The 25,310-nt window shown below is 44.1% G+C and overlaps 2 protein-coding genes across 2 annotated transcripts in view; one reads left to right on the forward strand and one right to left on the reverse strand.

Annotated features, from left to right (window-relative positions):
- LOC102694672 (leucine-rich repeat-containing protein 49) overlaps positions 1-2,858 on the reverse strand; it is a 109,494-nt gene extending 106,636 nt beyond the window's left edge. The window contains exon 1 of the mRNA XM_015343365.2: positions 292-2,858. Coding sequence (XP_015198851.2) covers positions 292-342 — 51 coding nt within the window. The 5' untranslated portion in view covers positions 343-2,858. The remainder of the gene's footprint in view (positions 1-291) is intronic.
- Positions 2,859-15,629: 12,771 nt separating this feature from the next.
- On the forward strand, positions 15,630-22,817 carry larp6a (La ribonucleoprotein 6, translational regulator a). Its single transcript, XM_006629016.3, has 3 exons — positions 15,630-16,369; positions 19,242-19,440; positions 20,580-22,817. Exons 1-3 carry the CDS (start codon positions 15,675-15,677, stop codon positions 21,648-21,650), a joined length of 1,965 nt encoding a protein of 654 aa, XP_006629079.3. The 5' UTR covers positions 15,630-15,674; the 3' UTR covers positions 21,651-22,817.
- The last annotated feature ends 2,493 nt before the right edge of the window (positions 22,818-25,310 follow it).

Here is a 25,310-nt window from a genome sequence, read left to right on the forward strand (position 1 = left end):
TGTTGTACATTGTTGTTGTTGTCATTAAAATCTCGTTACTTTCGATAACTGAAGCTGAACATAAACAAAGACCTGCCGATGCCAAAACACGACTGTTGAAATATAACACACAAACACAAAGGTATTACTGCCCTGATAGAGTCAATAAATGAAATGTTCTGAAAGGAATACAGTAGTTAATCTGCTAGACGATTTGATTATGATGCTAGACATTCAATATTTTGTACAACCTGTTAATTACGAATCGGTTGTGTTGGCTGAAATAGTCCAACCTGCTGTTAATTCACTTACCGTTGGAGCAAGGAATCGTCCTCTGGTGTATTGGTATTTATTGGGAAGCATTTCAGTTCAGATTTGCGGATTTAAAATTTCACATTCATCGATTCAGCTCAATTAAAAATACAGCAATATTTAGACGTATCTAAAATGTAGCAAATGTATTTAGATAAAACGATTCTTTATCACATCTGATGTCCTTTATTGAAACATTTCCAATTATTACCGCAATGCACGTACTATGTTCAATATATATATATATTCTGCAATGGAACGATACACGTCCAAAGGTTATTTTTCTTTACTGGCGAGTACATGGAAAACCTGATACATAAACAGTAAATATCCACGTTTGAAACTGCCTATGAACCACACTTCCTTAGTTACAGAGCCGGTCTGTTGGTAGTAACCGTAACATCTGGTGTCAGACCTAATATCTTCCGACTCGGAAAAACAAATGGGAGGGGAAGGTTCCGACGTAACCAATCCAAAAAGGATATTTTTTTCATGCATGTTGAAATTAACAGATTAAAACGGTAGTTGTTTGTCATATATAACTATGTTTTCTGTATTGTAGTCTTCTGTTGTACTATCATTAATGTGGTGTTCTGTAGCGTTTACCAGAACGTAACAAGTCACAACAGTAAAACGTCGCAGGGTTGTAATCTAAAATATAGCACAAGTGTAAAACACAATGTTTTCACACATTTATACTGTTACCTCCTGTTAATGTGGAGGTGCATAATGTCTGTTACAGATTTGACAAGTCGTTACTCCTTCTTACCTGATGATTGCTTTAATTCGTCACAAAAGACTGTAACCCTGTGTTTTCGTTTCCTAGTTTCCCAATTAATAAAAGCACATCTGATCCATCTTTATACAAATATTATTGATCCTTGTACATTATTTAAACTTTATTAAATTATTCCAGTAGCTCTACCTCAAATTATTTACAAAGCAGCAATACCACTGTCTATGGTTAATGTAGCACTCTGAAAAAGTAGGGGTCGTAAGAATGTAACCTTAAACAGCTAATATAAATCAAAAATAACATTTCATTGTAAACAAGCCATATATTTACTATGAAATATAAACAAGTATCATTAAGGTTACATGGCCTGCAGATCTTCCTGAACTAGTTCAGTCAGTGATGTTCATACCATGGGAGAAGACACGGGGATTTTTAAGTAATTTACAACCTTCACTGAGTAAAGGCCTGGAGACTTTGGTGGGAAAAGATCTATATTTAGCGTACACTGAATTCAGTGAAGCCATCAAGAGTCCAGGGTGCAATGAAACCCAAAAGACACCACAGCCCTCCAGGGCCAGAATGAAGTTTCTGTGGGTGACTGAGTCTCAGTGCCAGATCAGGATACACTCTAGAAGTGAGGAAAACAAAGACGACCATAAGAACAGGCAGAAGGCTCCAGAAGTGGATCGCTGATGTTGCCCCAGTCGTGCACACCAGCCACCCTGACAGAGGTGAAGGTCAGCTCCGCTGGTCAGGGTGCTGGCTCTCCAGATTGTGATACTGCTATGCTCACCGCAGTCACAGAGGGTATCTGGTGGCTTCTGGGGTTGTTGGTGGCTGGATTCACTCCCCACGCAATACCAGCCTCAGCGATGGCTTCCCTGTGTCAAGAACCAGGACTTCGCAGTGAACTTGACATGTGACTGCTTTTTCACTTTTGTTGGTCTACAAACAAAGCTGGTTCTTGCAGGGTGGTGTCTGTTGTCAGATGTAAGTTCACATTCTCTAGGTTCCTGGCAGAAACTGTGCGCTCTGCAGTTCTCACTTTCAGGGAGGGCATCATGGCAGCATGGCTCTTACAGTTCCAGGGTCAACTCCAGCTTCCACATGTGTTGAACTCAGAAAAGCCAGTCTGCAAGGAGTTTGCAAGTTCTCAGCACGTTCCCATGGTTTTTTTTTTAGGTGGTCCTGTTTCCTCCAACCTACAGCGAGATTTATACTTGTCCCTTTCATGGGCAGGTTTAAAGGCGCTTCTTCCCACTACAGCCAGAGCTGGTTGTACTGAGAAACAGAACTCAAGTGGCCTTTGCTTCAGTTGTGAGGCATTGTGGGACCTGTCAATCAAAGCCCTGTTTACCAGGACTACATTGCAGACTTTGAGATTGAATTCAACATGTGGATACTCACCATGAGGCGGCTAAGTCACATTTCCTGTTTGTCAGTGTCCACTTCAGTGTTGAATGATGCCCCAGCTGAGGCCGTTCACTGTCATCCTGCTGCAGCTGCAGGAGCTGCACAATGAGGCTGCATCTCGTGCCCATGGTGAACACAGCTGCCAGCCTCACATACCTCCATTTGCAATGCTCACTTGGAGAAGCACCGCACACAGCCATCCTGAGAAATCGCAAAATCACAACAGCGGCTCAGGAAATCAGAGCCATTGCAATGAAAGTGTGCTGTGCACTTTCTTCAGGTTAGCTGAAGTCTGTTTGTAACACATCCATCCGATGACTTCGCTCTCCTCAGTGGCGTCACCTAGGGCTGGTTTGTCAGCATCTCTCATCTGCATGAAATTCGGCCAGTGCTGCTTGTTCTTCCCAGCTTCCAAAGAAAATCAGGAACACATGATTAAATACTGTATTTAAACAGCTGAGGAATGTCAGGACTATTGTCACGCCTATGTGCTGCACAATGAATATGAGCATGCCTTTTAGACTAGTCAACAATGCTTGACCTAGAAACTATTACAGTGGTAGTCATGACAACACCTCATGTACAGGAACACCTCCTTGACTTCAAAAAGTTCTGTGCGTCTCCTGTACTTTTAAAGCAGCTGTTGGTTGTACTTAGTGATCCAGGTGCTTTATTAGACATGTGTCAGGTCACACAGTCTTGTGTCCATAATGCAGAAGAGACACTACAGATGGATAGAGCTTTTGTCGGAAAGAGCATTTCAGCTGGAGAATGATGGGGCCAGCAATTCAAAGCTGGCACTCAGAAATAAAAGGTACACGCTGTTTCAAATTCCTGAGTGCTCTGCTTCAATTAGTACTATGTTCCACTTCACTGATGCAGAAGAACCGACAGTAATACATCAAGTTAAAGCTGCAAAACCGTGAAATGATTATGAAACACATGCCATATAGCAATCAACATTCCAGGAGAAGTGTACTTATAATGTTTTTATATAACTGGAAGGTAGGTAGCCAGTGGAAGGTAATGATTTTTCAAAAGATCAGTCTAGAGTTGTATTTTAAACTTTAAAGAATGCCCATTTAAAAATGTTTTTTTCTGTTAAACCTTTAAGCCATCAGTTTGCAGGTGAATGCTCTACAGCAGTGTCTGCCCTGTGTAAGCATGACCACAACACCAATGAGGAACAGACACCTGAGAAACTTACTGCTAAATTACTGGATTAGTGTCTCTGAGTAAATTCTTACCCACTGCATGTTTGTCTTTTAAATCAGTCCAATAACGGCTTCAACAGAGATTTAACCAAGTCCATCTGAGGGTGCTGTTGCTTGTGTTACCGTCTAGTTTATCAAAGAAAAAAAGGAGCTGTACTGGGCAGTAATCTAGGCTGACACTGTTTCACAGCATGTTAACAAAGACTCAAGAGTGTTTGAGAGAGTCTTTATTCAAGAGTATTTATGTCCACGGGGACATTTCCCTTTGTTTAACATGTCATAGTTAATTCATGGAGAAGGGGGGATTCTGTTAGCTCATCCAATGGCACACGATAAAAAAGACAACTTTAAAGTCCACTTTTGTTGTGTCTATGGAATATTGTGACATACAGTACCTGTAAAGCTAGTGTGCACAGAGGAAAATCAGCTCAACATGTGGCTGTTCGTGTTAACAGATGAAACATGTTGCATAGGAGACAATTCTACCGTAGCTATTTATCTTTATTTAATAACTAATATTAAATGTCTGATGTTGTTCTGTATTACACATCACTCCAACTTACTTTGCAAGGATAACATATCAGAAAGTCACTGATTTTGTCTGTGAGCTAAGTCTTTGCCTAAATGGGAAAAAGGAAATTTCACAGGACTGAGGAAAGCTGATGGAGTACTGAAATTCAAAATTTGTAATATATTTGGAATTAAGTTTCACCCGTTTCTTCTACAGTATATAACAGGTGATTCTAACAGCGCAGGCAGTATGGCAGTGGCATAGAGCTGGGAACAGACATTCTTTGCCTGCTGGGTTGAGGGAGGTTAGCTTGGCTGAGGTGAGGAGTTCACTTTATTGACTATATGCAATTTCTTGCATTAGGAATTTGTTTTTTCTCATACCCCAGCTTGCTCTCCATGAGACACACAGGAACACAGACGGGGAGAGAGAAGCTGGGGGTCAGAGCACAGATCCCCATGTGCGCAACAAGAAAATGGGACAAGGGCCAATCAGAAGGATGGTGAGAGAAGAATCTGGTGTGGGCTAAGCAGTGTCACGATCGCCATCCCTCCCCTTAAGGGCGCTCTGACCCTTTCGTATTTTAGTTGATTATGTGATTATTCCTGTTTAGTCTGTTATTATTTAAGCCTGGCGCTCTCGCTATTCCAGGCTCAGCATTGGGAGATGGATGCCAGGAAACACGCCTACCAGCGGGTCCAGGAAACACCCGACAGCATAGGCTTCCTTATGGCGCCCTCACCGTCTGAGTCCGGGGCTCGGAGCACCTGGCCTCGTTACCCTGTTTTTACTCCTTGTTCCCGTTCCAGATCCCGTCTGTCTGTCTCGGATGGATCCCCTGGTTCCTGGACTCCAGACTGCGCCCCGGATTTTCCCCTTGGACTGTTTGGGCTTGTTTGCCTTCGCCCAGCCCCCGAGCACGGGATCACCGTCGTCACGCCCCCCTGTCTGTCAACCCCTCCTGATCCTCTACGTCTTTTCCCTGTTGTCCTTCTCCACTTACTTCCGGATTATACCGTCTGCATTGGGTCCTGAACTACGCTTCATCGGAGCCTGGACCGGCTCCTGTTACACACAGGTGCTGGTGGAGTTAGCTTGTAAATACGCATGGAGGAGAAGCTGGGTATGTAAAATGAGTGATAGAAATCTCATTCGGCCATGTCAGCAAATAACAGATAAGCGGTTTGCAATTCCTGTATGAAGCCTTTGTTAGCATTTTCACCTGATTGCTATCAGCAGTGGGTGTAGTTATGTCCCTGAAGTTCCGGTATCTGCTCACAGACCTACTGTATACCATTATGTTTTGTAACATCAGTTCTATTCATTCACCTTTGCTCTCCCAAACCTTTTCATACTCATATCTCTTTGACCTTCAGCTTTAAGGACTCCATTATGCCTTTGCACTCTTACAGTTTCTCTCTTAGATCACCTTGTGAAGCTACTTTTGTAGGTGCCACATAAAATAAAGGTGATGATTATTACTACTGCTTTCTCAGTGCAATTTCAGTTCAGTTAGCTCTGGATAAAAACTAGAAACATCTCATTCATACTTCGCTCTCCTTTGCTCACTTCTTGCCATGAAATCTCATACTTTCCCGAGATTCATGGGTTTAAATTTAAATACAGATAGAGGGAGACTGGCCTGTCTATTGATTTACACTGCCTTCAAACAATGCACTGTAGAAATACACTGACCGCCACCTGTTTTCTGGGAAACTAATGGGAGATGGGAATAGTAACTCCAGATTCCTTTTTTTTACAGTATAGATCATCATCTCTTATGTAGATCTAGTAAAGAACACCACTCTAGGGACCAATGCACTTAATTGTCTGAGCTGTTATTTACTTTGATAATACCAGACATCGTTCCATCCAGGGAGTTTCCCACCTTGTACCTGTTGCTTGCTGGGATAAGTTCGGGCTCCCCAACAATTTGGATAGAGCAGCTAGAAAATTGATAGATGGATGGATTATCACAAATTGTAATTCCACTTCTGAGAACACGTAATGTCATGTTGAGAGAAATGGAAGAGTTTCATTCTGTCTCTTCTCAGCAGCTTTCTGAAATAATCAATAAAATGAGCCCATCATCTGTTCCTTGCATTCTGTTCTCACTGTCTTGTTTTTTCTTGTCCATGTCTCGTTTTCACACATCCTCACTGAAACATTAAGATCTGGAGCCTTTTCTGAACCTTTAAATGACTTTTCTCCTTAATAAAAGAGTAATCTAACTGATATCTAACTGCCATTTTTGCAAATGTTCTTGGTTCTTACTGTATATTGGGAAGATTGGGAACAGCTGTGCATTATTGAGCAATTAAGCAAGTAATCTGCTCAATTAAGAGAATTCTAACTGTATAGTTAGAAGATCACTAATCTGAGCCATTTCAATCAGTGTTCAGGTGCTTCCTAGTAGAGAAACAGTTCCTGCTGGGATTATTAATGATTAACCCACAGCTGCTGACTACTGCCTCTGATGGTTTCTTATCCATTCTTGTCCTGCTGGACCACAGTGTTGCCTCTGACACCATTGATCACATCATCCAGCTAAATAGATTAAAGATTATTGTTGGTTTTATTAGAATTGTTTATTTGTGGTTTAAAAGCAACTAATGATGAAAACGATTTGTTCAGATTGGATAATGGTCCTCTTTGACAAAGTTAGTCAGTTCAGGCGTCCTGCAGGGCTCTGTTCTAAGTCCCATTCTTTTTAGTGGCTATTTGTAACCATAGGGCCAGGTTCTTCATGAGTAAGGCATCAGCTTTAATTTCTTTGCTGATGAACCACAGATCCTGTTCCCTGTATGTGGTTCCTAAGGTTCTTAAGCTATGCAACATGTTTCATCTGATAACACGAACAGCCACATGTTGAGCTGATTTTCCTCTGTGCGCACTAGCTTTATAGGTACTGTATGTCAAAATATAATTGTACAGATCAGGAAAGTGTGGGGAAGCATCAGATGCAGTAGAGAGTCCCTTGCTGGTGGATTCGTGAAGGATTGTGTGCTGCGTCAGGAAAGAGCTAGTTCCACAAATGCCCATGGAAAGTGTTATGCATGGCTCCCTGGGAAGTGTTGAGTGTGCTAGCAGTGACAGAGGGTTTCACACGCCTGTCTTCCTTAATCAGGTCTTCAGCAGGGCACACGTTCTCATCTGTGGAGGAGGTGCTTAGGAGCCCAGCTGTACTAACAGTGGGGTTCCTCCTTATGCATCCTGGCTGAAAATACAATGATCGGATTTCTTATTAGTGTTTGGATTTTTTTTTTAATTTGTATGTTATTTCCAATTTTGTAATAGAACATTTCTAATAGCAAACAAAATAATAAAAACGCGTAATTAAGCCACAATATAATATTTCACTTTTGAAGATTGTTGTGAAGTGTCTCTCTTTATATTACAGCTCTAAAATTGCACATTTGTGGTGTATATGTGTTTAAAAAAGAGCTCCAACTGCTGTTTAGGTCAGAAACGAAAGTCCACTACAAGACATAGATCACAGGACCAGTCCCTAAAATAAATAACTGAACCTCTGACCGGCTGTGCTTAGTGTTGTCTTTGCAAAACTTATGTCTACGCTTTACAGTTTCTATCAGAATTCCTTAGAGAATGCATGTAGAAATCAAAGAAAGACTTTATGTCTAATCTTCAAAAAAAGCATATAGTAAACATGACATTTTCATAAAAAGGCAAATTTAAAATGTCAGTTTTGCTGACATTTAATTTAATTCAGATTATTCATTTCTGTATGTACTCTAGTGGACATTATATAAATTACAAAGCCTCCTTGGACACCTGTGTTTCTGTGTGGTTAACTTTGACATGACGTAAGTGCATACATTATAACTTCAGAGTCATAATTAAACACAAAACTGCAGATGCATTTTATTGTATAAAGAAAGTGTTGTTCTAAGTTTTTTGCTTATGGCAGTAAGGTTGGGATAGCTCTGTTAGTAAGAGCTGCTGCCTCAGAGCTCCTGGGCCCTGGGTTCAATTCCAGGCTGTGATTCCTTTTGTATATAGCTTGCATCCATTCCAGACTGTAGCCCTGTCCAGTGCCCTGGGCTTCAAGAACAGGGTCTGGGCTGTTGTAATCCTTTCCAGAAATACGTAAGTGAAGGAAGGATGGGAGTTAAGGACACTACATGAACCTTCAAAAATGGATAATATTCTTTTATATTCGTAGAATTTGACAATTCTGTTTTAAAGGAGAAAAGAAATCTGTTCTGTTTAAGACTATAAAGGGAATAACTCAATCATCTTACTTTTTGTCCAGGTAACTTCCAAATTCCTTATGAAGTTATCACAATTGTGCCAAGTAAGACACCAGATTTGTACAAACAGCAGGTTGTGTGCACATTACATAGTTTGTTATTAATTTGCTCATAATTTAGAATCTTTGACAGGAAATATGAATTCATGAGAAGTGATTAACCAAACCCAAGTGTCCTGAAGAAACTCCTCAGTTCTCCTGTTCAGAATGCACATGGAGATTTTATGTTCTATCTTTCTGCCTTTCATTGAGTGAAGAGTTATCTCCAGCACTGGGTTATCAGCTTGGTGAAGTCATAAGTCAGATGAACAAATAATAATGATGGAATTGTGCCAAGAGCAGCAGTTAGTTTCCAAAATGAGACTTACTGCAGAGGAAAAAAATAAGAAGAATTCTTCAGTTTAATGGATTCTACAAACCTGTGGGATATCTCGCTTAAGCTACACAAGACATCCTGCTAAGAAACAAGAAATGACATGAGATATCCTGTTCTTATTTATTACCGTATGTATGGTGAATTGGCCTGTCAGAGACCCCTGGGGTGAATTTGTCTATAAATATCTTGCCTGACTCAGATGGTGAGTGTGACCAGGGAATGAAGAGCTGTATATCACTCAGTGATTCAGTGGCAGATGAAACACACTTTAACAGGCACTGGAGCCAGTTATACTGCAGCTCTTTGAATACGTTTTTTACAAGCCTTTAGAGCAGGGGCATCCAATGGGTCCTGACAAGCCCCATTCCAGTTAATTTTATAGGTCACTTGGTTCTAAAGATCGGGAACAGCTGTGCATTATTGAGCAATTAAGCAAGTAATCTGCTCAATTAAGAGAATTGGGGAGGGGAGGACCAGAGTATTCAGAATTTGGTCCCATACAATATCTCAAAATTATTTTATTTAATAAGTCATCTGAAATCCTTACAGTGTTTGTTTAAACAGTTTTTTAAAGCTGTTGAATATGAACTAGAAAAATATCAGTGGAAACTACACAGAAGTGCTTTTAAAACTGGTAACAGGAGACACTTCTTTACCCAAAGAGTTGTGGGAGTGTGGAACAGGCTCCCCAGCCATATAGTCCTGGCCTCTTTCAAGAAATGGCTAGATGAGATCCTTGGAACAGCTGGCTACTAAGTTCAAAACTCACTCATTCAGGCCTACTGCTTCCATAACCAAGTGTGTGAAATCTGGAAAACCAGTAATGCTTGTTTTGGCAGTGTGTGATACAGTGTAAATCTCCCATGAATACAATTTCTTGGTAACCCAGTAAAAAAGGTGTTTATGTGCAAAAGGTAAGAAGTGAAGAATTCAATAAAATGTGGGCAGACAAAACTTTATTTCTTTAAATTTTTATTGGAACCACAACAGCAAACCCAAACACTCCTAGATTACAAGAAACAGTTAAAAAGATCCAAGTAAAAAAACACTGTTATGTCAATCTGTTTGTGTACTGTAACTGTCTGTTAATGCTGATAATTTTTTTCAAAATGCATCTGTCAGTTACTATCTCTCATATTTATAAAACACCTAGATCTTTTGTTTGAATATATTTCTAGACAGCTAATAATCTTGAAAATGGAAGGATCACCTCGTTTGAATTTGTGCACATTTCTGCTTGCCATTAAAAAATATACAAATAGGAAGTAAAACACTTTTGAAACAAATGTAAAATAATACAGAATACAATACCACAGTGCATACAAGTCATTAATAAATAATGATAAAGCTGTGAAGATATCACAGAATTCAAACAGCCAGACTGTAGAGATTCCTTCAAAATTCTTCCTGGTATTTGAAAACAGCAAACGTGAGAGGGGGAGGGGAATTAAGAGTTGGAGGGAGACGGGCAGCGCTGGAGAGAGTAGGAGGAAGGAAATTCCCCAGTTCGCCTCCGCGAAGTCACAGTGTTACATATGGTGTGGGCGTAACCCGGCCCCACAGGAAGAGCACTGACACAGCAGTCTGCGAGCAGGCATGTAGCTCAGTGGGTTCATTCAGTTGTGTTCAGCACTCCGTACATCAGGCGCTCCACAGAATCTGTTTAAAACCATTGCATATCACAGTGGAGAGAATGAAGATCATAATTGCATCGAGAAGTAAGACAATAAGACACATTTATTCAATTAATATAATCATTTTTGTTAGGAAACCTTCACTGGTTAGAGAGGGCACGAAAATTGGATCAGCTGGTGCCAATCTTTTAAAGTTTCTGTTTTGGGACAGAAGTTCAAACTTGGTCCCATATGCATCATCCGCAGATGAAAGAGAATTTTGAAGAGTTTAGGATATGCGTTTTTCACAGCTGCAATTTATGTATTGGGACCAGTCTGATGACAATATTGTAGTGCAGTTGTTTTGCACTGTCATTCAACACCATGGTCAATTAGCTTAATCAACAAATCATGCCTTTTGCAAAATAAACTTACATGTAGGAAGTTATTAATGGCAATTGACCGAATGTACAGGGTGAACAACAGTCACAAAATGAGTGTTTCGGTGACATTTATGAACTTAATCTTCTCAGCCAAATGAATAACAACAAGTTGAAAATCTATAGCAGTTTGCATTAAAAAAAAAACATACTAATAAAGTCTCATTGGATCCAACAGTCCAAACCCTAAGGCTATCTCCCTATATATTTCAGAAGAGGCCTGGATATCACAGACAGAGTAAATGACGTCATACTAGGTGACCTCACCAAAAGGTCTTTAAGGCTTTTCAATTCAAGCACTGATGAAGCACCTGGTAATTAAACTTTGTTCTAACCCCTTTTTACACTCAGACAAGCTTTCAACTTGCCTTTCCAGCTACAAGCCCTGTGCTGCATGCATGCTGTTACGACACGCCCGTCTGACGAGGTGCGCCCTCCACAGCGCCTTGGCGAATCAAGAGAAGCAGTCAGAGGGATGGCAAGCCTCTCTTATGTCACTGCAATCCTGGAGGTGCACAGACGGTCTTAGCAGACATTGAGAGGCCCAGGTCCGCCAGGCTTGCTGCTCGGCCAGTCGTGTCACAGTGAGTTCAGGCCCGGTCCAGACTGGGCACGCCAGGTGGGTTTCCACTGCTTGGAGAAACTGAATTTCTAATGGTGCCACCTTGGTGCAGCAGGATGACAAACCTGCGCAAGTCATAACCATTACATCCCAAAAAGGTTTAAGTGCACAGCAGATCCTCTTTCAGAACTTCCAAAATGCTCTTTGAGCCAGCACCCTATCTATTGACATTTAGACTGATTTGTACTGGTCCGTGGAATACCCCTAGCACCGAGCTCTCATGTCTGTCTCATGGAATCTCTGGCATCATATTTCAACATTTCTTGTTAAGCCTCACAGGTACACCTCTACTATATTCACACTACAGCTAAAGACAATGCAGTTCATCCACAGTATGACACTCACAGCATGGGCAATCATAAACTCCAATGGCTCTTTCTTCTGTGGGGAGTGACATTAGCCCCAAGGTCCCCACTGAAGAGAGGTGTCCCCTTGAAGGACACAATGAATTAAGAAAATAAATGTTACAGGTACATTCCTTAAAGCACTACGACAACACCCAGGGAAATATAATGAATTTCAGAAATCCAGCTTTTAACACAGCAGCCTGTCGATTTGTGAAGAACCCAGGAGTTAAGATTGACTTTAACATGACTTTGTATCTCAACATTAACCTCACTTTTTGTTTCACTAACTTTGTGTTCTGATATCAATATAGTGTCTACAACTCAGCTTCCATCAATGTCCCCAGTTGCGTAGGGAATACACTTTGTTTTATTAACCCATTACCAAAACACAAAACAGAAAGCTGTCCTATATATGCTTCTGTAAAACTAATCAGACTGTTAATAACCTAAAAATGAAATGCAGTCAAAGCATCAAGGGTCAGGCCTGCCTCTTCATAATCACTTAGAGCAAAATCAGAAATAATTCAGTATTTTTTTTTTACTTTATTATAATATATCTTGTTAATGTGAAAATAGGTTTCCTACTCTCAGTGAAACCAGTTCAAGTAACCCAAATTAAATTTTAATTACATAGCATTTCCTGAAAAAGTTCATATATGATAAAATTAATTGTAGAATTAAATAATAAAATATATGTAAATATATGTTATAAGCTGTGTGGATGAGTCTTTAAATTATAGTCTCACAATTGTTATCATGTTTCTCATTCTGAAATGTAAAGAGTATGTTTAGAAATCTGCTAATATTTCATAACCACTAGAGAAAGGTTTGTACAAAAAGCTGACTGATTGTTATGAAACATAAATCGGCTCTCCGGCAGCCTCACAATGATCTTTGCTCCTCTGTGCTGCAGGAATGACAGCACATGAAAGCACCAGGAACCTCTCAGTCAAAACATTTCCCAAAACAAAAAGACCTTGAATAGCATATACTGTACATTTCAGACACGAGAGCTGTGCAGCTTTAGCTAACAAAAACAGATGTTTTAAAAATTCAATACAGTACTGAAAGTAGATCACAGTGATGAAATTTCTACATGTTTTATTAAACAAGGTATTGTATCTTTAATACAAAATACATTTTCCAAATAGAATAGATAGAATATTCAAACTATGAAAATATGTTTTTAGTGATTCTATACACACTGCTTCTCAGTTTTCCAAATGAATGTACATCTGCTAATAATTTATACAACATCACAAAGCTTCTACACCCACCGCTGGCCATATTACAGTCCTAAATGTTCAGAAAACTCTGTTCAGCAAACTGGCTTTTCTTTTAATAACACAGCATCTATATGTCAATTAAACTGGATCAACATGCAACTGTTTGCAAATGAAAACTAAATTAAACAAGATGTTTTTTTGTTTAGCTTTCCAGAATTTCATGCAGTGTCTACTTTTTTATGTGTGACACAGCAATACTTTCTTCATGATGCAAAGAGATCAGAGCAGAGGAAACATAAACACCCATTACAGCCCAGACAAGCAGAGACAACTTGGAATGTTAACGAGGTCTGAAACCTCAGACGTCAGTTCAGTCCTATGATATTGTCTTCTGTACGGGCAGGTCCCAGGTCTGCGCTTAGACCAGTGCTATCCCTCTGGGGCATTGCCACACTGCCACCCCTCACACCCCTCTGGGGCACTGCCACACTGACACACCCCTCTGGGGCACTGCCACACCCCTCACACCCCTCTGGGGCACTGCCACACTGACACACCCCTCTGGGGCACTGCCACACCCCTCACACCCCTCTGGGGCACTGCCACACCCCTCACACCCCTCTGGGGCACTGCCACACCCCTCACACCCCTCACACCCCTCTGGGGCACTGCCACACCCCTCACACCCCTCACACCCCTCTGGGACACTGCCACACCCCTCACACCCCTCACACCCCTCACACCCCTCTGGGGCACTGCCACACTGACACACCCCTCTGGGGCACTGCCACACCCCTCACACCCCTCTGGGGCACTGCCACACCCCTCACACCCCTCACACCCCTCACACCCCTCTGGGGCACTGCCACACTGACACACCCCTCTGGGGCACTGCCCCACCCCTCACACCCCTCACACCCCTCTGGGGCACTGCCACACCCCTCACACCCCTCACACCCCTCTGGGGCACTGCCACACTGACACACCCCTCTGGGGCACTGCCCCACCCCTCACACCCCTCACACCCCTCTGGGGCACTGCCACACTGACACACCCCTCTGGGGCACTGCCCCACCCCTCACACCCCTCACACCCCTCTGGGGCACTGCCACACTGACACACCCCTCTGGGGCACTGCCCCACCCCTCACACCCCTCACACCCCTCTGGGGCACTGCCACACCCCTCACACCCCTCTGGGGCACTGCCACACCCCTCACACCCCTCACACCCCTCACACCCCTCTGGGGCACTGCCACACCCCTCACACCCCTCTGGGGCACTACCACACTGCCACACCCCTCACACCCCTCTGGGGCACTGCCCCACCCCTCACACCCCTCTGGGGCACTGCCACACCCCTCACACCCCTCACACCCCTCTGGGGCACTGCCACACCCCTCACACCCCTCTGGGGCACTGCCCCACCCCTCACACCCCAGCCAACCCTCCAGAGAAGGACAGTCAGCAGGATAGTTTGCTGTAGTGAGTCACTGGCCTGGCAGAGCAAATGTGTTACCTCATTCAGTGCTGAAAGTGTTCTGTTTTTGTTGACATACTGAGAGCTACCACACTTAGGACATGTGCTGACTAAAATAATCCCTTTATCAGGAATTCAAAGCACTACAGCTATTAACAACATATCACAGGCAGTGAATCATAGGAATTGGTTGTTAGATTCAGGTCTCAAATGGGATGACTTATCAGTTTCAGTTTTGTCTGTAGCAGAAGACATAAGACAAGATAAAAAAGTAACAGCCTTCAGATATAGAAATGAATGTGCAGAATGATCTTCCCAAGAGCTGTCTTGCAAATTTTTCAGTTAAACTGAGACAAACTCAAAGAGCCTGCTTTTGGGGTGGTGGGTACTCTCTTTAAATAGAGACTCAATGGCACTTTCTTTAAGAGAAGACTCCTAACACCCTTGGTGTAAAGACTTGTTTCCTGCTCTGAGTCTTAAATTGTGGTCAAATTTAAAATTACACATTCAAGGAAATAATGTATAATTCTGGTATTATTCCTGCTTCTTGATAATTTAAAAATATTTGAAATTATTCTAAAAAACAGATAACAGCAATTTGATCTAGAGGTCGATCTTATTCGTTTATTCTTCTAAGCCTCAAGAAGACTAAGAAAATTTCTGTTTACATTCAACAAAACGTCCACGATATCTCCATGTTGATAAGGTGATTTTTATAACGCTCCGGCTGGCATTGACAAGCTTTTTTTAATCTGTTGTGAGTAATAAAATCGCTAATTGACAACCAGGTTAGATTAAGATTACCAAATGAATAAAATGTGACTCCTGTATTAGGCCTACCCTGTGTCCACAGGCGTCTTCAAACCAAGAATCTGAAATCTACATTTATTTTTAGTCTCCAGCACAGTCAAATCCCTTCGCAATCCCGCTCTGCTCTTAAAATGAAATCTCATTATCCAATTTGCAGGTCTGCGAAACATTGTGTGGATCGGCACCTTTGATTGGCGCGTTGCCCGTTTCTCGCTTGTTGTATGTTGCAACCACTTAACGCGGTGAGGGCCCCCCTACATTACTTATATTGCGTGCGTGTAGACACGCTCGGCCGCAGTCGTCTCCCCCGAGCACCGAGAGACAAGATGCACGCTTTGGTAAATGCGTTTCTGCGCTGCCTCTCGCTGCTCCTGCCTCCCCCCTGGTTTCAGCTCGGCTTTTGCTGGTGGGTTGGGGATGAGTGCAGAAAGACGGTGCTGCCCAATCCCAGGGCTCGTTTCAAAGGGAGAAAGCCTCTTACAGATCAGGAAGTAAGAGCAGAAGACGCTCCCGTCCCCTCCTCTTCCCCTAACACTAGGTGCGTCTCGCTAGCAGTCGCCTCCTCGCCGCCCCCGGGATCTCCTTTAGGGAGAATCTGGGAGCTCTGGCAGGCTTTTGAGCGTAACCTCGGGGCTCCGCTCGCGTTCCCCCAGCGCTTGTCCCCCAAGACCTGGGGTTCACGGAGCACGTACGCGGTGGCTTGTGCGAGCACCGAGCGAGGCACGTCCGCACCTGAAGTCGGTCAGGAGGCAACCGCGAAAGAGGAACCCGGGGATTTCGCGGTTCTGGCGGAGGCTGGGCTCGCTAGCCCGGCGATGGAGACGCCGAGCCGCCCGGAGCCCGGGTCCGAGTGGGAGCCGCGGGGCCAACAGCTCCAGGAGATGGGGACCCAGGTGAAAATCCGCGTGGCTATCCAAGCGGCGGAGGACGAAGACCCCGAGGGCGACCTGGTCCCCGATCACCTGTATTTCAGAGGAGGCAGCTGTAGCGAGGACGAAATGGGCAGACACGATAAGTCCAGGTATATTGTTGTCATTGTAAAATCAGTGTAACTGCCGTAATTGTAAACAGGCACACAGTAAAACCAGTTGTTTTAACACTTGTTACGTTTAGTCTGGGTGTAAATGCGTTGCCGATGTAAACTATAAAAAGGGTACGAACAGTTTTTAAACGCCGGGAGTGTCTGGAGGGGATCTCCTCTTCGACCACCTGTATAAACGCATATCTTGCCCAATGTGGCGGGTTGACCACTAAACTTGCAAAGCGAACGCCGTCGGATGACATCTGAGGGCGAGCGCTCTGTAGCGGTGTCTTCTGCTGTAACCTTTAGTCGTTTCTAAACCGAATATACTTAGAGCATCCAGATGTGAAATTGCGGTGCCTCTAGCAAGCGTTTATTTTTAGTATGGCGCAATTGTTTTCTTGTTCAGCATTTAATCTGATTAAATTGGCAGCATTTACGTCTCCGATGCTGCGTGTTTTAACTGAGGTTGCATATCTGCTAGCTGTTTAAATGGCGTTTTGCATGGGGCCTGTAGTGGGTAGGAAACTGTTTTGGGGAATAAACAGTTTATGCTTTGTGCTGCGTAAAAGAAATGAGCATCGCCAGATCCGACAGACCATAAACCAAGACAGCGCTCGCATTTTCACCTTGTAGCAGACCAAAACCATGCGGTGCCCTAAACCCTGTTTTTATTCAGTACGTTCTTGAAGAATCCTTCCTGTTTCTTAAGCTTTTCATATTGGTTACTTCAACGAGTTCTCCAGGTGTGAATGCTCGGGATTTACAGCACCTCAGTGGTACACTAGGTCGTCGTCCTGTTTAGGGGTGTTCTGGTAAACGGGAGAGATCCACCCCGGCAGTTTAATCCTCAAGGGCGCACATCAGCATTCTTCTACACCAACTGCAACAGGCTGTGCAAGAAGGGGGTTGGTGCTACTACAGATTTCGAATCCTTTCCCTTTTATGTGGGGGGGGGTATCCCCCTGAGTCCCAGAGCGTTTTTAAGTAGCTAATCCTACTGGAGATGCAGTATAAGCCTGAATTTGACGACGTCATCAAACAGCTATGACGCAGATGAGAGGCGTCTCTGTAGGATGACCGGGGAGTGACCGTTTCCACACTTAAGTGTGTAGGACCAAGTATTTAATTCAAATAGCTGCGCCATGGCGGCGAGCAAAATAGTAAACAGGCTAGACCACTGAATACGGAGCCTTCTTACTGAATAGGAGACTTCAGCAGCTTTATTCGAAGCTTTTGTAACGCGTCATCTTTTGGTTATGCTAGTAACCTTTCAAAGTACAGGCAACTTAGTTCATGATTACATGTACTGGCAGGGAGTATAATTGGTTTTGGATTGGAGTGAAATATGTCGGGCTTTGAAATCTGAAGAGCTGTTAGCCATCTGATTTATCACATGGCGTCCGTGTAGAATCTGTCGCTCACGTTGCGCTTGTGGTGTCTTGTGATCGCAGGAGCCGGAGGCGCTGTGGGGGAGGCTCCGGTCTGTTGCTGTAATGAACAGTAATTGCACAGCTGGTTCTGCTCTCTACCCCAGACGTTAATTAGAGCTCCCTAGGTCCACTGATGTCGAAGTGTCTGGTCTCACCTCAGGCAGGCCTGTCCTGTTGTATTTAGAAAGGGAGCTGAAAAGCATTTTCTGCAGTAGCCCTCCTCCCAGTTCTATCGATTTTCGTCGTGGGCAGAACTGATTTTACGAGCAAGTGTTACGGCAGTGTGCCTGGTGTGTACAGTTACCTTGGGGTGAACCTAGTGAATTAAAGCTTTTGGTTCATCCAGATAAAGTCCTGTGAACTGTTTGAGGAGTCAATTCAATTCAAGGTGCTTTATTAGCATGGCTGATGGGTACAGTCAGTGTTGCCAAAGCAAATAAAATGAAATTCACATGAAACAAAAAATAACTAATCTACAGACACTTACAACAATGACATAAAATATTTACATATACTGCAGACAGAAGGAACATTATTGGGAGACAGACTCACTGTTCCTCAGGCTGGGACAGGAGATCACATACTGGGCTGCCAGTTCAACTGAGTTCCCTCCTCCCTCTCCCAGTAGGATTGGGACCCGTTGTGATTCTGGCAGGTGTGGGAAGTCCCTGTGTACTTGGCAAAGAGGTGTATAAACACAGCAGCAGAGTGGGTGAGCAGTTTAAGATGGGAGGGGAAGTAGTCTGAAGGTACTCATGCTGTTGATACTGAAGTCCTGAAAGCAACTTCATTTCTGCCTTTATAGCTCCAGGTCTTTGAGTAGTGAACGTGTTCAAGTTAACTGACCAAACCAAGTGCTTTTAAATTAAAAATCTTAATGTCTGGTTTATTGTAAAATTCTGAAGATTTAAATATTAGAGATGGATGTTTTTAACATGCAGCAGTTACATGTGTGCAGGTAATGCATCGTTTGTAGTTTTGTGAGCTGTAGATGTTCATAGTACTGCGATTACCAGCATTTGCATAGTGTTGGAAATGTATTTCCAATTTTTGATGAGGGTTCTGTTCATCTATTCAAGGTGCCGAACCAGCAAGAAGGTAATAGGAAATGCAGCCTCTACAATGGAAAGTTAGTGCTTTTAATCATTTAATCAAAAATCTGGGTTTTCTTTTTCTGAATAAGCAAGGTACTGAACAGTTCCGTGTCGTCTTCATTTTTAAATGGTTTACAAATCCTGTGCTGGCTGTGATGAAAGCCAATGAAGTTATTGGGATCTCAACATGAGCAGGAGGATGCTGTGCCTCTCAAGAGCCAAGGAAGTCCTTGGTTGAAGAACTGAAAGTTTAAATACTTGGCTCAGTGGACAAATGGTACAGACTCACTGCGGGTTGAGTCTGGAAAGTGCTGCTTTGTGGTGAGAGCTTGTTCTCTTGGCCAGTGGCGCGGGGACCAGCGGAGGAGAGAATGAGGAGGACGGCTGGCAGCCCCCCGACCCCGAGCTGACCCAGAAGCTCATTGCGCAGATTGAGTACTACCTGTCGGATGAGAACCTGGAGCACGATGCCTTTCTGCTCAAGCACGTCCGCCGCAACAAGCTGGGCTTCGTCAGTGTCAAGCTGCTCACCTCCTTCAAAAAGGTACCCTGTGCCACAAGTGGGCCCCTCAGTTTAACAGGCCTGGTCTTATTGGCCACTATATTACAGGAACTGGGAAGTGCTTAAATTATTTCTAGTCTGTATTAGTATTGCACTACGAAAAGTAACTGATTGTAAAGGACTATTGTACCATTTAATTATCAGTTTTGTTAAACCTAACTAAAACCAAAATATGGAGTCCAGCTTTTTTGCTCGGTTGCAAGCTCTGCAGCTGTGTACAGGAGAACTGGGGGCTGTGGCCAAACTGACCTCGCCGCCTTTGAGCCCAACGCATGCGTGATTTTTTTTTTTCCAATGCCGCATGCTGTGGGGCTCTGCCGGCTGGAGGAGAGGTGCGCCCCTCTCTGCTGTACCCTCGCAGTGCCAAGTGCCCAAGAGGCTGCAGGACTGCTGGCAAAGTCTGGAGCCAAAGCAGTCTGATCCTAAACTTTCCCTGGGGGGCACTTGGACAACCGCACTGCTGCTTGGAGAATCCAGTCTGTCAGTTAGGCTTCCGTGGGGGTGTGAAGAAAATCAAGCCCCCAGCAGCCATCAGACATGATAATGGACCCCATTTACACATCCTTCGGATGAGACGTAAAACCGAGGTCCTGACTCTCTGTGGTCATTAAAAATCCCAGGGTGTTTCTCGAAAAGAGTAGGGGTGTAACCCCGGCATCCTGGCCAAATTTCCCATTGGCCTTTACCAATCATGGCCTCCTAATAATCCCTCTCTATAAATTGGCTTCATTACTCTGCTCTCCTCCCCACTGATCGCTGATGTGCACTATGGCTGCACATTGGTGGTGGTGGAGGGGAGTCCCCATTACCTGTAAAGCGCTTTGAGTGGAGTGTCCAGAAAAGTGCTATATAAGTGTAAGTTTATTATTATTTAAAGTAACTTGGCAAATGTGCTAAGCAAAATCCCTATCTAACATTAGTGAAGCCTCCTCTTCACCTTAGTGTAGCTCTCTGACATGTTGGCATTTATTGCACAGGGAGATGAATGAGCCTTGTGATCAGTTGCATGTACCCGCTTTGTATTCCTTTTAAAATAAAGTGCAAGCCCAGCACTGTGGAATTGTAGCTCACGCCCTGCGCAGGGCCGGAAGTAATCTTTGGTGAATTGTGCTCCCTCACAGGTGAAGCACCTGACCAGGGACTGGCGGACGACGGCCTACGCCCTGCGCCACTCCGAGCTGCTGGAGCTGAACGAGGAGGGCCGCAAGGTGCGGCGCAAGGCGGCCGTGCCCGTCTTCCCCAGCGAGAACCTCCCCAGCCGCATGCTGCTGGTCAGCGAGCTGGGTCCAGCCGTGGAGAGTGAGGGCGGCAGCGCCGCCCAGCAGGAGAGGCTGATGGAGATGCTGCTTAAAGCCTTCGGGACCTACGGGGTTATCTCCTCGGTGCGCATCCTCAAGCCGGGGAAGGAGCTGCCGCCGGACCTTAAGAAGCTGAGCGGGCGTTACAGCCAGCTCGGCACGGTCGAGTGTGCCATTGTGGAGTTTGAGGAGATCGAGGCAGCCGTCAAGGCCCATGAGGCCATGGCCAGCGAGGAGGAGGAGGGGGGCCCCCCGGGGCTCAAGGTGGTTCTCATAGGAACCAAACCTCCCAAGAAGAAAGTCCCCAAAGACCGGCAGTGGGAGGACGGAGGCCCACGCAAGAACCGCTCTCTGAACAGCAGGGTGCGGGAGCTCCAGTACCTTGGCGACGACTCGGCCTGCAGCTCTTCGGAGACCGAGAGCAATCCCACCTCTCCCCGGGTGGCCCGCAAGGCCCGGCCAGCCAGCAAGCTGAGCCCGGGGGGGGGTGGCGGCTACCAGCAGAACAACCACCTCAGCCCAGGTGTGTCCCCCCGATCCAGCCCCTGGAGCAGCCCCCGTGCCAGCCCCGCCACCCAGCGCAAGTCCCCCAACACCCGCAAGTCCCCCCTCGCCAGCGAGGGCCGGCTGAGCCCCGAGCCGGGCCGCAGGTGGGCGGACTACTCCTCAGACAGCAGCCTCACGCCCTCCGGCAGCCCCTGGGTGCAGCGGCGCCGCCAGGTGGCCTCGCAGGAGAGCAGCCCTGTGGGCAGCCCCATGCTGGGGCGCAAGATCCAGAACGCCGACGGTCTGCCCCCGGGGGTCGTGCGTCTGCCCCGGGGGCCCGACGGGACCAGGGGCTTCCACGGCGCCTCCGTGGGAGAGCGGAACAAGCCTGTTGCCGTTCAGACCTGAGCCGGTGGAGAGGGAGGGCCGCCCTCCCTCCTGCCCCCTTTCGCCACACTAGTGCCGCCATCGAGACCTGGTTTTCCTGAGGAAAAATGGACTATTTGGATTCCGTTCTTTGGAGTTTAGCTTTCCTTGTATTTGACACTTACAGATAGGCCACTTTTTATTTTATATAAAGCTATTCTACATGGTAAAATGGCATTTATTTTTCATAAGCTAGGAAGACCTGATATTAGACCTACAATTGTGTGTAACTGAGTGCACGAATGACGTGCTGCTGACGTGGCTCCAGCTTTCTCTAGCGCCTCGGTTTAAGCCTAGCCACCACCTGACACCAACAATCAGTTTCCTGCTGATGAAGGGACTAGGGTTGTAATACTACTGGCACGAATGTGATGCTTTTCTTGGTGAAAGTAACATGTTTTGGACATGCCACTTGAAGAACCCTTGCAGTGCGAATTACTGTGGACAGTGGCGCGACATAACTGTACAGGGGTTTCGCTTCAAACAAGCTGGAGGTGCTTGTGGGTATTTTTAACCCTCAGGGGATAGAGGTTTTAATTTCAAGAAGGGTACCCACTGCATTTTTGCTTTGGTTTGTCTTGACAGTAGCGGGTGCAGGCCTGGGGGTGACCCCATAGTGCCCCATGCCCCTGTCCTGCAGCCCTGTCTCCTGTTGATCTGAACTTTGCGCTTGAACCAGTTGGGAATGTCCAACAAAGCCCCCATTTGTCAAATGAATGTACTGCTTTTTCTAGCCTTTGAAAGACTATTAGTTTTGCCCTGTAAGTAAAGATGGTTTTATTTAAGAGCCTTCTCGGACTGCTTGTAATGAGAGGAAAATGCTTTCTGTTGGACATGATTCTGTAACTTTGGTCTAACTACAGTGTCACTTTCAGTTAAATGACTTTTTTTAGTTTTATTTTAAGCACCTTTTCCTCTTTTTGCAATCTGGTACTTTGAAGCTGGCATTTTTTGTGGGCATATTTGCTCAAAGGCTGAATTGCAAAGATTCAGCAGGTACTTGTGTATTTGCCACTGATCATGCCTTCAGAGAGCGGCATGCTGGGAGTTGTGATGGAAGGGGGTCATTGTGGTTTATTGGAGGACTGTTGTTTTTGTACATAATTATGAAATGTATAGTGTTGTACAAATAAAGCAACATAAATGGAATGGTTTTGACTGAGACTTTGCATTTTACTCCCTGGTTAAGAGGTCACCAACTGAATTATTACAACCCATTTCTCTCTAAAGATTTGGCCTCTTTACATTTTCATGTCTCCTGGATTAGCAATTCTGAAAGTCCCACACCCATGAGGAAGGGCTGGGTTGGGCAGACCAGTGGTGTGGAGACGGCGCTCTGGACTTCTAATTGGAAGGTTATGGGCTCAAATTGTAGGTGGGACTCTGTACAGGAACTGTTCAACTTAAAAGCTTTGCTCAATAGCAGTGTTGAATTGTTCTGCCTCAGTGTTCAAGAGGTAGCCTGAATAGCAACAAGACTAAAGGTCAAATGGCCAACCGTAATATGCTGTTCAGCAATTTAATCAATACTGGAAATGAACAGGCAGACATTGCACCAAGCCTGTGTGCAAAGTTACTGTACTTAAAAGGACTTTATAGCTCTAATTCCTGGGTAGATTCTACCACCAAATAGGTTTATGTAACCCACATTTATTTTTCCTTTCCCACTTTTGCTGAAATAACTGATCCTTAGATGTCTTTGGTTTGAGCATTAGTTTTGATAAACTATATAAAAGTACATTGTATAATGTCACAAAATGGGATTCCACAGGAAAGGTTCATTAGGGTCACTTTTCCTCCAGATTACAAACCAAAATCCTTAAGTGGTGTTTGAGTATGAATGCTTCTCCCTGTTTGCTCCAGGTTTGGAGTCTGGGAGGGATGAATAACATTAAAGGAGAATGGCAAAGCGATCTTTAAATTTTGGAGTTAGGAAGAATCAGCATTGAGTTAATTTCAAACTACAATGAAAGTTGCTACCTTAGTTTGCAGTTTGAATAAATCCCTCACCCAGGGTGAGACCAGCAGTTTGTGACATGGCAATTTACAGTACTTTCAAAAAATTCATTTTGTGCTTAACTTGGAACTTGTAAAATTTTGCAATAGCAAGTTTTAATAAGTCTGAGATCAGTGCTTGCCCTTTTAAAGCAGTTTTGACGAGATGGTATTTTGCAGGCAGTTTCCTACACTGTCCAATTTTAAACTTCCACTAGGACATTTTTATCCTTTGTTATAAAACAGTAACTGTACTTGTTACTTTTTCTGTTCTGAAGGTCAATAATACTTTGCAGTATTAAGCCCACCCATAGTTAGTTTCACAGGGTTCACTGTTATTGCAGCAAGTTCAACTTGAATGTGACCACAGAGACTCCAGGCTCTGTTTTGGTTCTCGAACTGTTTTCCAGATACAATTAACTCCCTGGAAAATTACACAGACGTTTGACAGTGTCATAAGCTGTCATTCATTTGGCACATCTCTTACACTTCGATACTACTTGAAACATGAAGATAAAGAACTGTTCATGCATGTCCTGCCAACACCCTGCACATGTCAGAGGACCTTAGGGAGATGTCTGCTGACTCCCTGGGCTTTTTCTTGGACTCCACTCAGCCCTTCATGGACATTGGCTGCAATGAGATGAGTGTTCCTCTCTCCCTAGTGACTGGTCTAATTTCAACAGTCATCAGCTCTTTGGTCACTATAGGTCACCTGTGGTTTCTGAAAAGTGGCGTACTGACTGGGGATGATCCCAGGGTCTGTATGTGGCTCCATACAGCTGGTTACCTCCGGTTGAAATGAGCTTGGCTGCTGCAATTGGTATAAAAAAAAAGATTGAATTACTAAGAATCCACAGTAACTGCTGCTGCCCTCTAGAGGATACTAGAGTGTGGTACTATCTACAGCTTTGTTACAGATTTTGCAATTTAGTACTAAGCAGAACACTAGATCACAAGGGAGAGTTCTGAATGTAGAAGCAGCTCATAACCAAAATAATATATACATGATTGTAAGCATATATGTTTTTTAATCAACTAAAATCATACATATCATGTTCTAAGTATAGTCACTCTTTATATTATAACTAGATAAAATCAGATAAATATTCTGTGGAGGAAAGTGAACTGAAATCTAGGCAAATACTGTACATAGAACTAAAACTGCCAAGACTCTTAATGAGCCTGTCCAGTCGCATCCTTAGTGAGTGTTTGTTTCACTATTGTGAAAAGACTGTGGTTCTTGTGGCAGCAGTAATATTGAGAAACAGGGGTACGGTGGGTACAATGTGGTATTTTATGTAGTTAAACATAAGGGGGGTATATACACAAAATATCCTGGATCACAATCGAGGCTCCAATACCTTAATCCAGAAAATGAGGGTCATTATCAAAACTGTACAGATCCAACTAGTGTGAACATTCAGGACCCACAGACATCAATTAGAAAACCTCTAAGAAAAATTAGGAAACACTAAGATTAAGTGCAACGTGTAGCACAAGAAAGCATGTGAGGTTTACCTTTATACTATTTCATACACATAAACCTTGGGCCTATCATAAAAAATAAATGACCAATGAATTCTCTTGAGCGTATAAAGTGCCTTTAATGAAATGAAAATTAAAGCCCCTGGGATTCACCACATT

Source organism: Lepisosteus oculatus, chromosome 5 (genome assembly GCF_040954835.1).
Source record: "Lepisosteus oculatus isolate fLepOcu1 chromosome 5, fLepOcu1.hap2, whole genome shotgun sequence".
In the NCBI taxonomy this organism is placed as follows: domain Eukaryota; kingdom Metazoa; phylum Chordata; class Actinopteri; order Semionotiformes; family Lepisosteidae; genus Lepisosteus; species Lepisosteus oculatus.

What these genes read in the sequence shown, in the direction of transcription:
- larp6a (XM_006629016.3), top strand. Translation starts at nt 15,675, where the DNA reads ATGCACGCTTTGGTAAATGCGTTTCTGCGCTGCCTCTCGCTGCTCCTG. An exon ending in GGCAGACACGATAAGTCCAG is followed by an intron (nt 16,370 to 19,241) that starts GTATATTGTTGT and finishes TCTCTTGGCCAG; the next exon opens with TGGCGCGGGGACCAGCGGAG. An exon ending in TGCTCACCTCCTTCAAAAAG is followed by an intron (nt 19,441 to 20,579) that starts GTACCCTGTGCC and finishes GCTCCCTCACAG; the next exon opens with GTGAAGCACCTGACCAGGGA.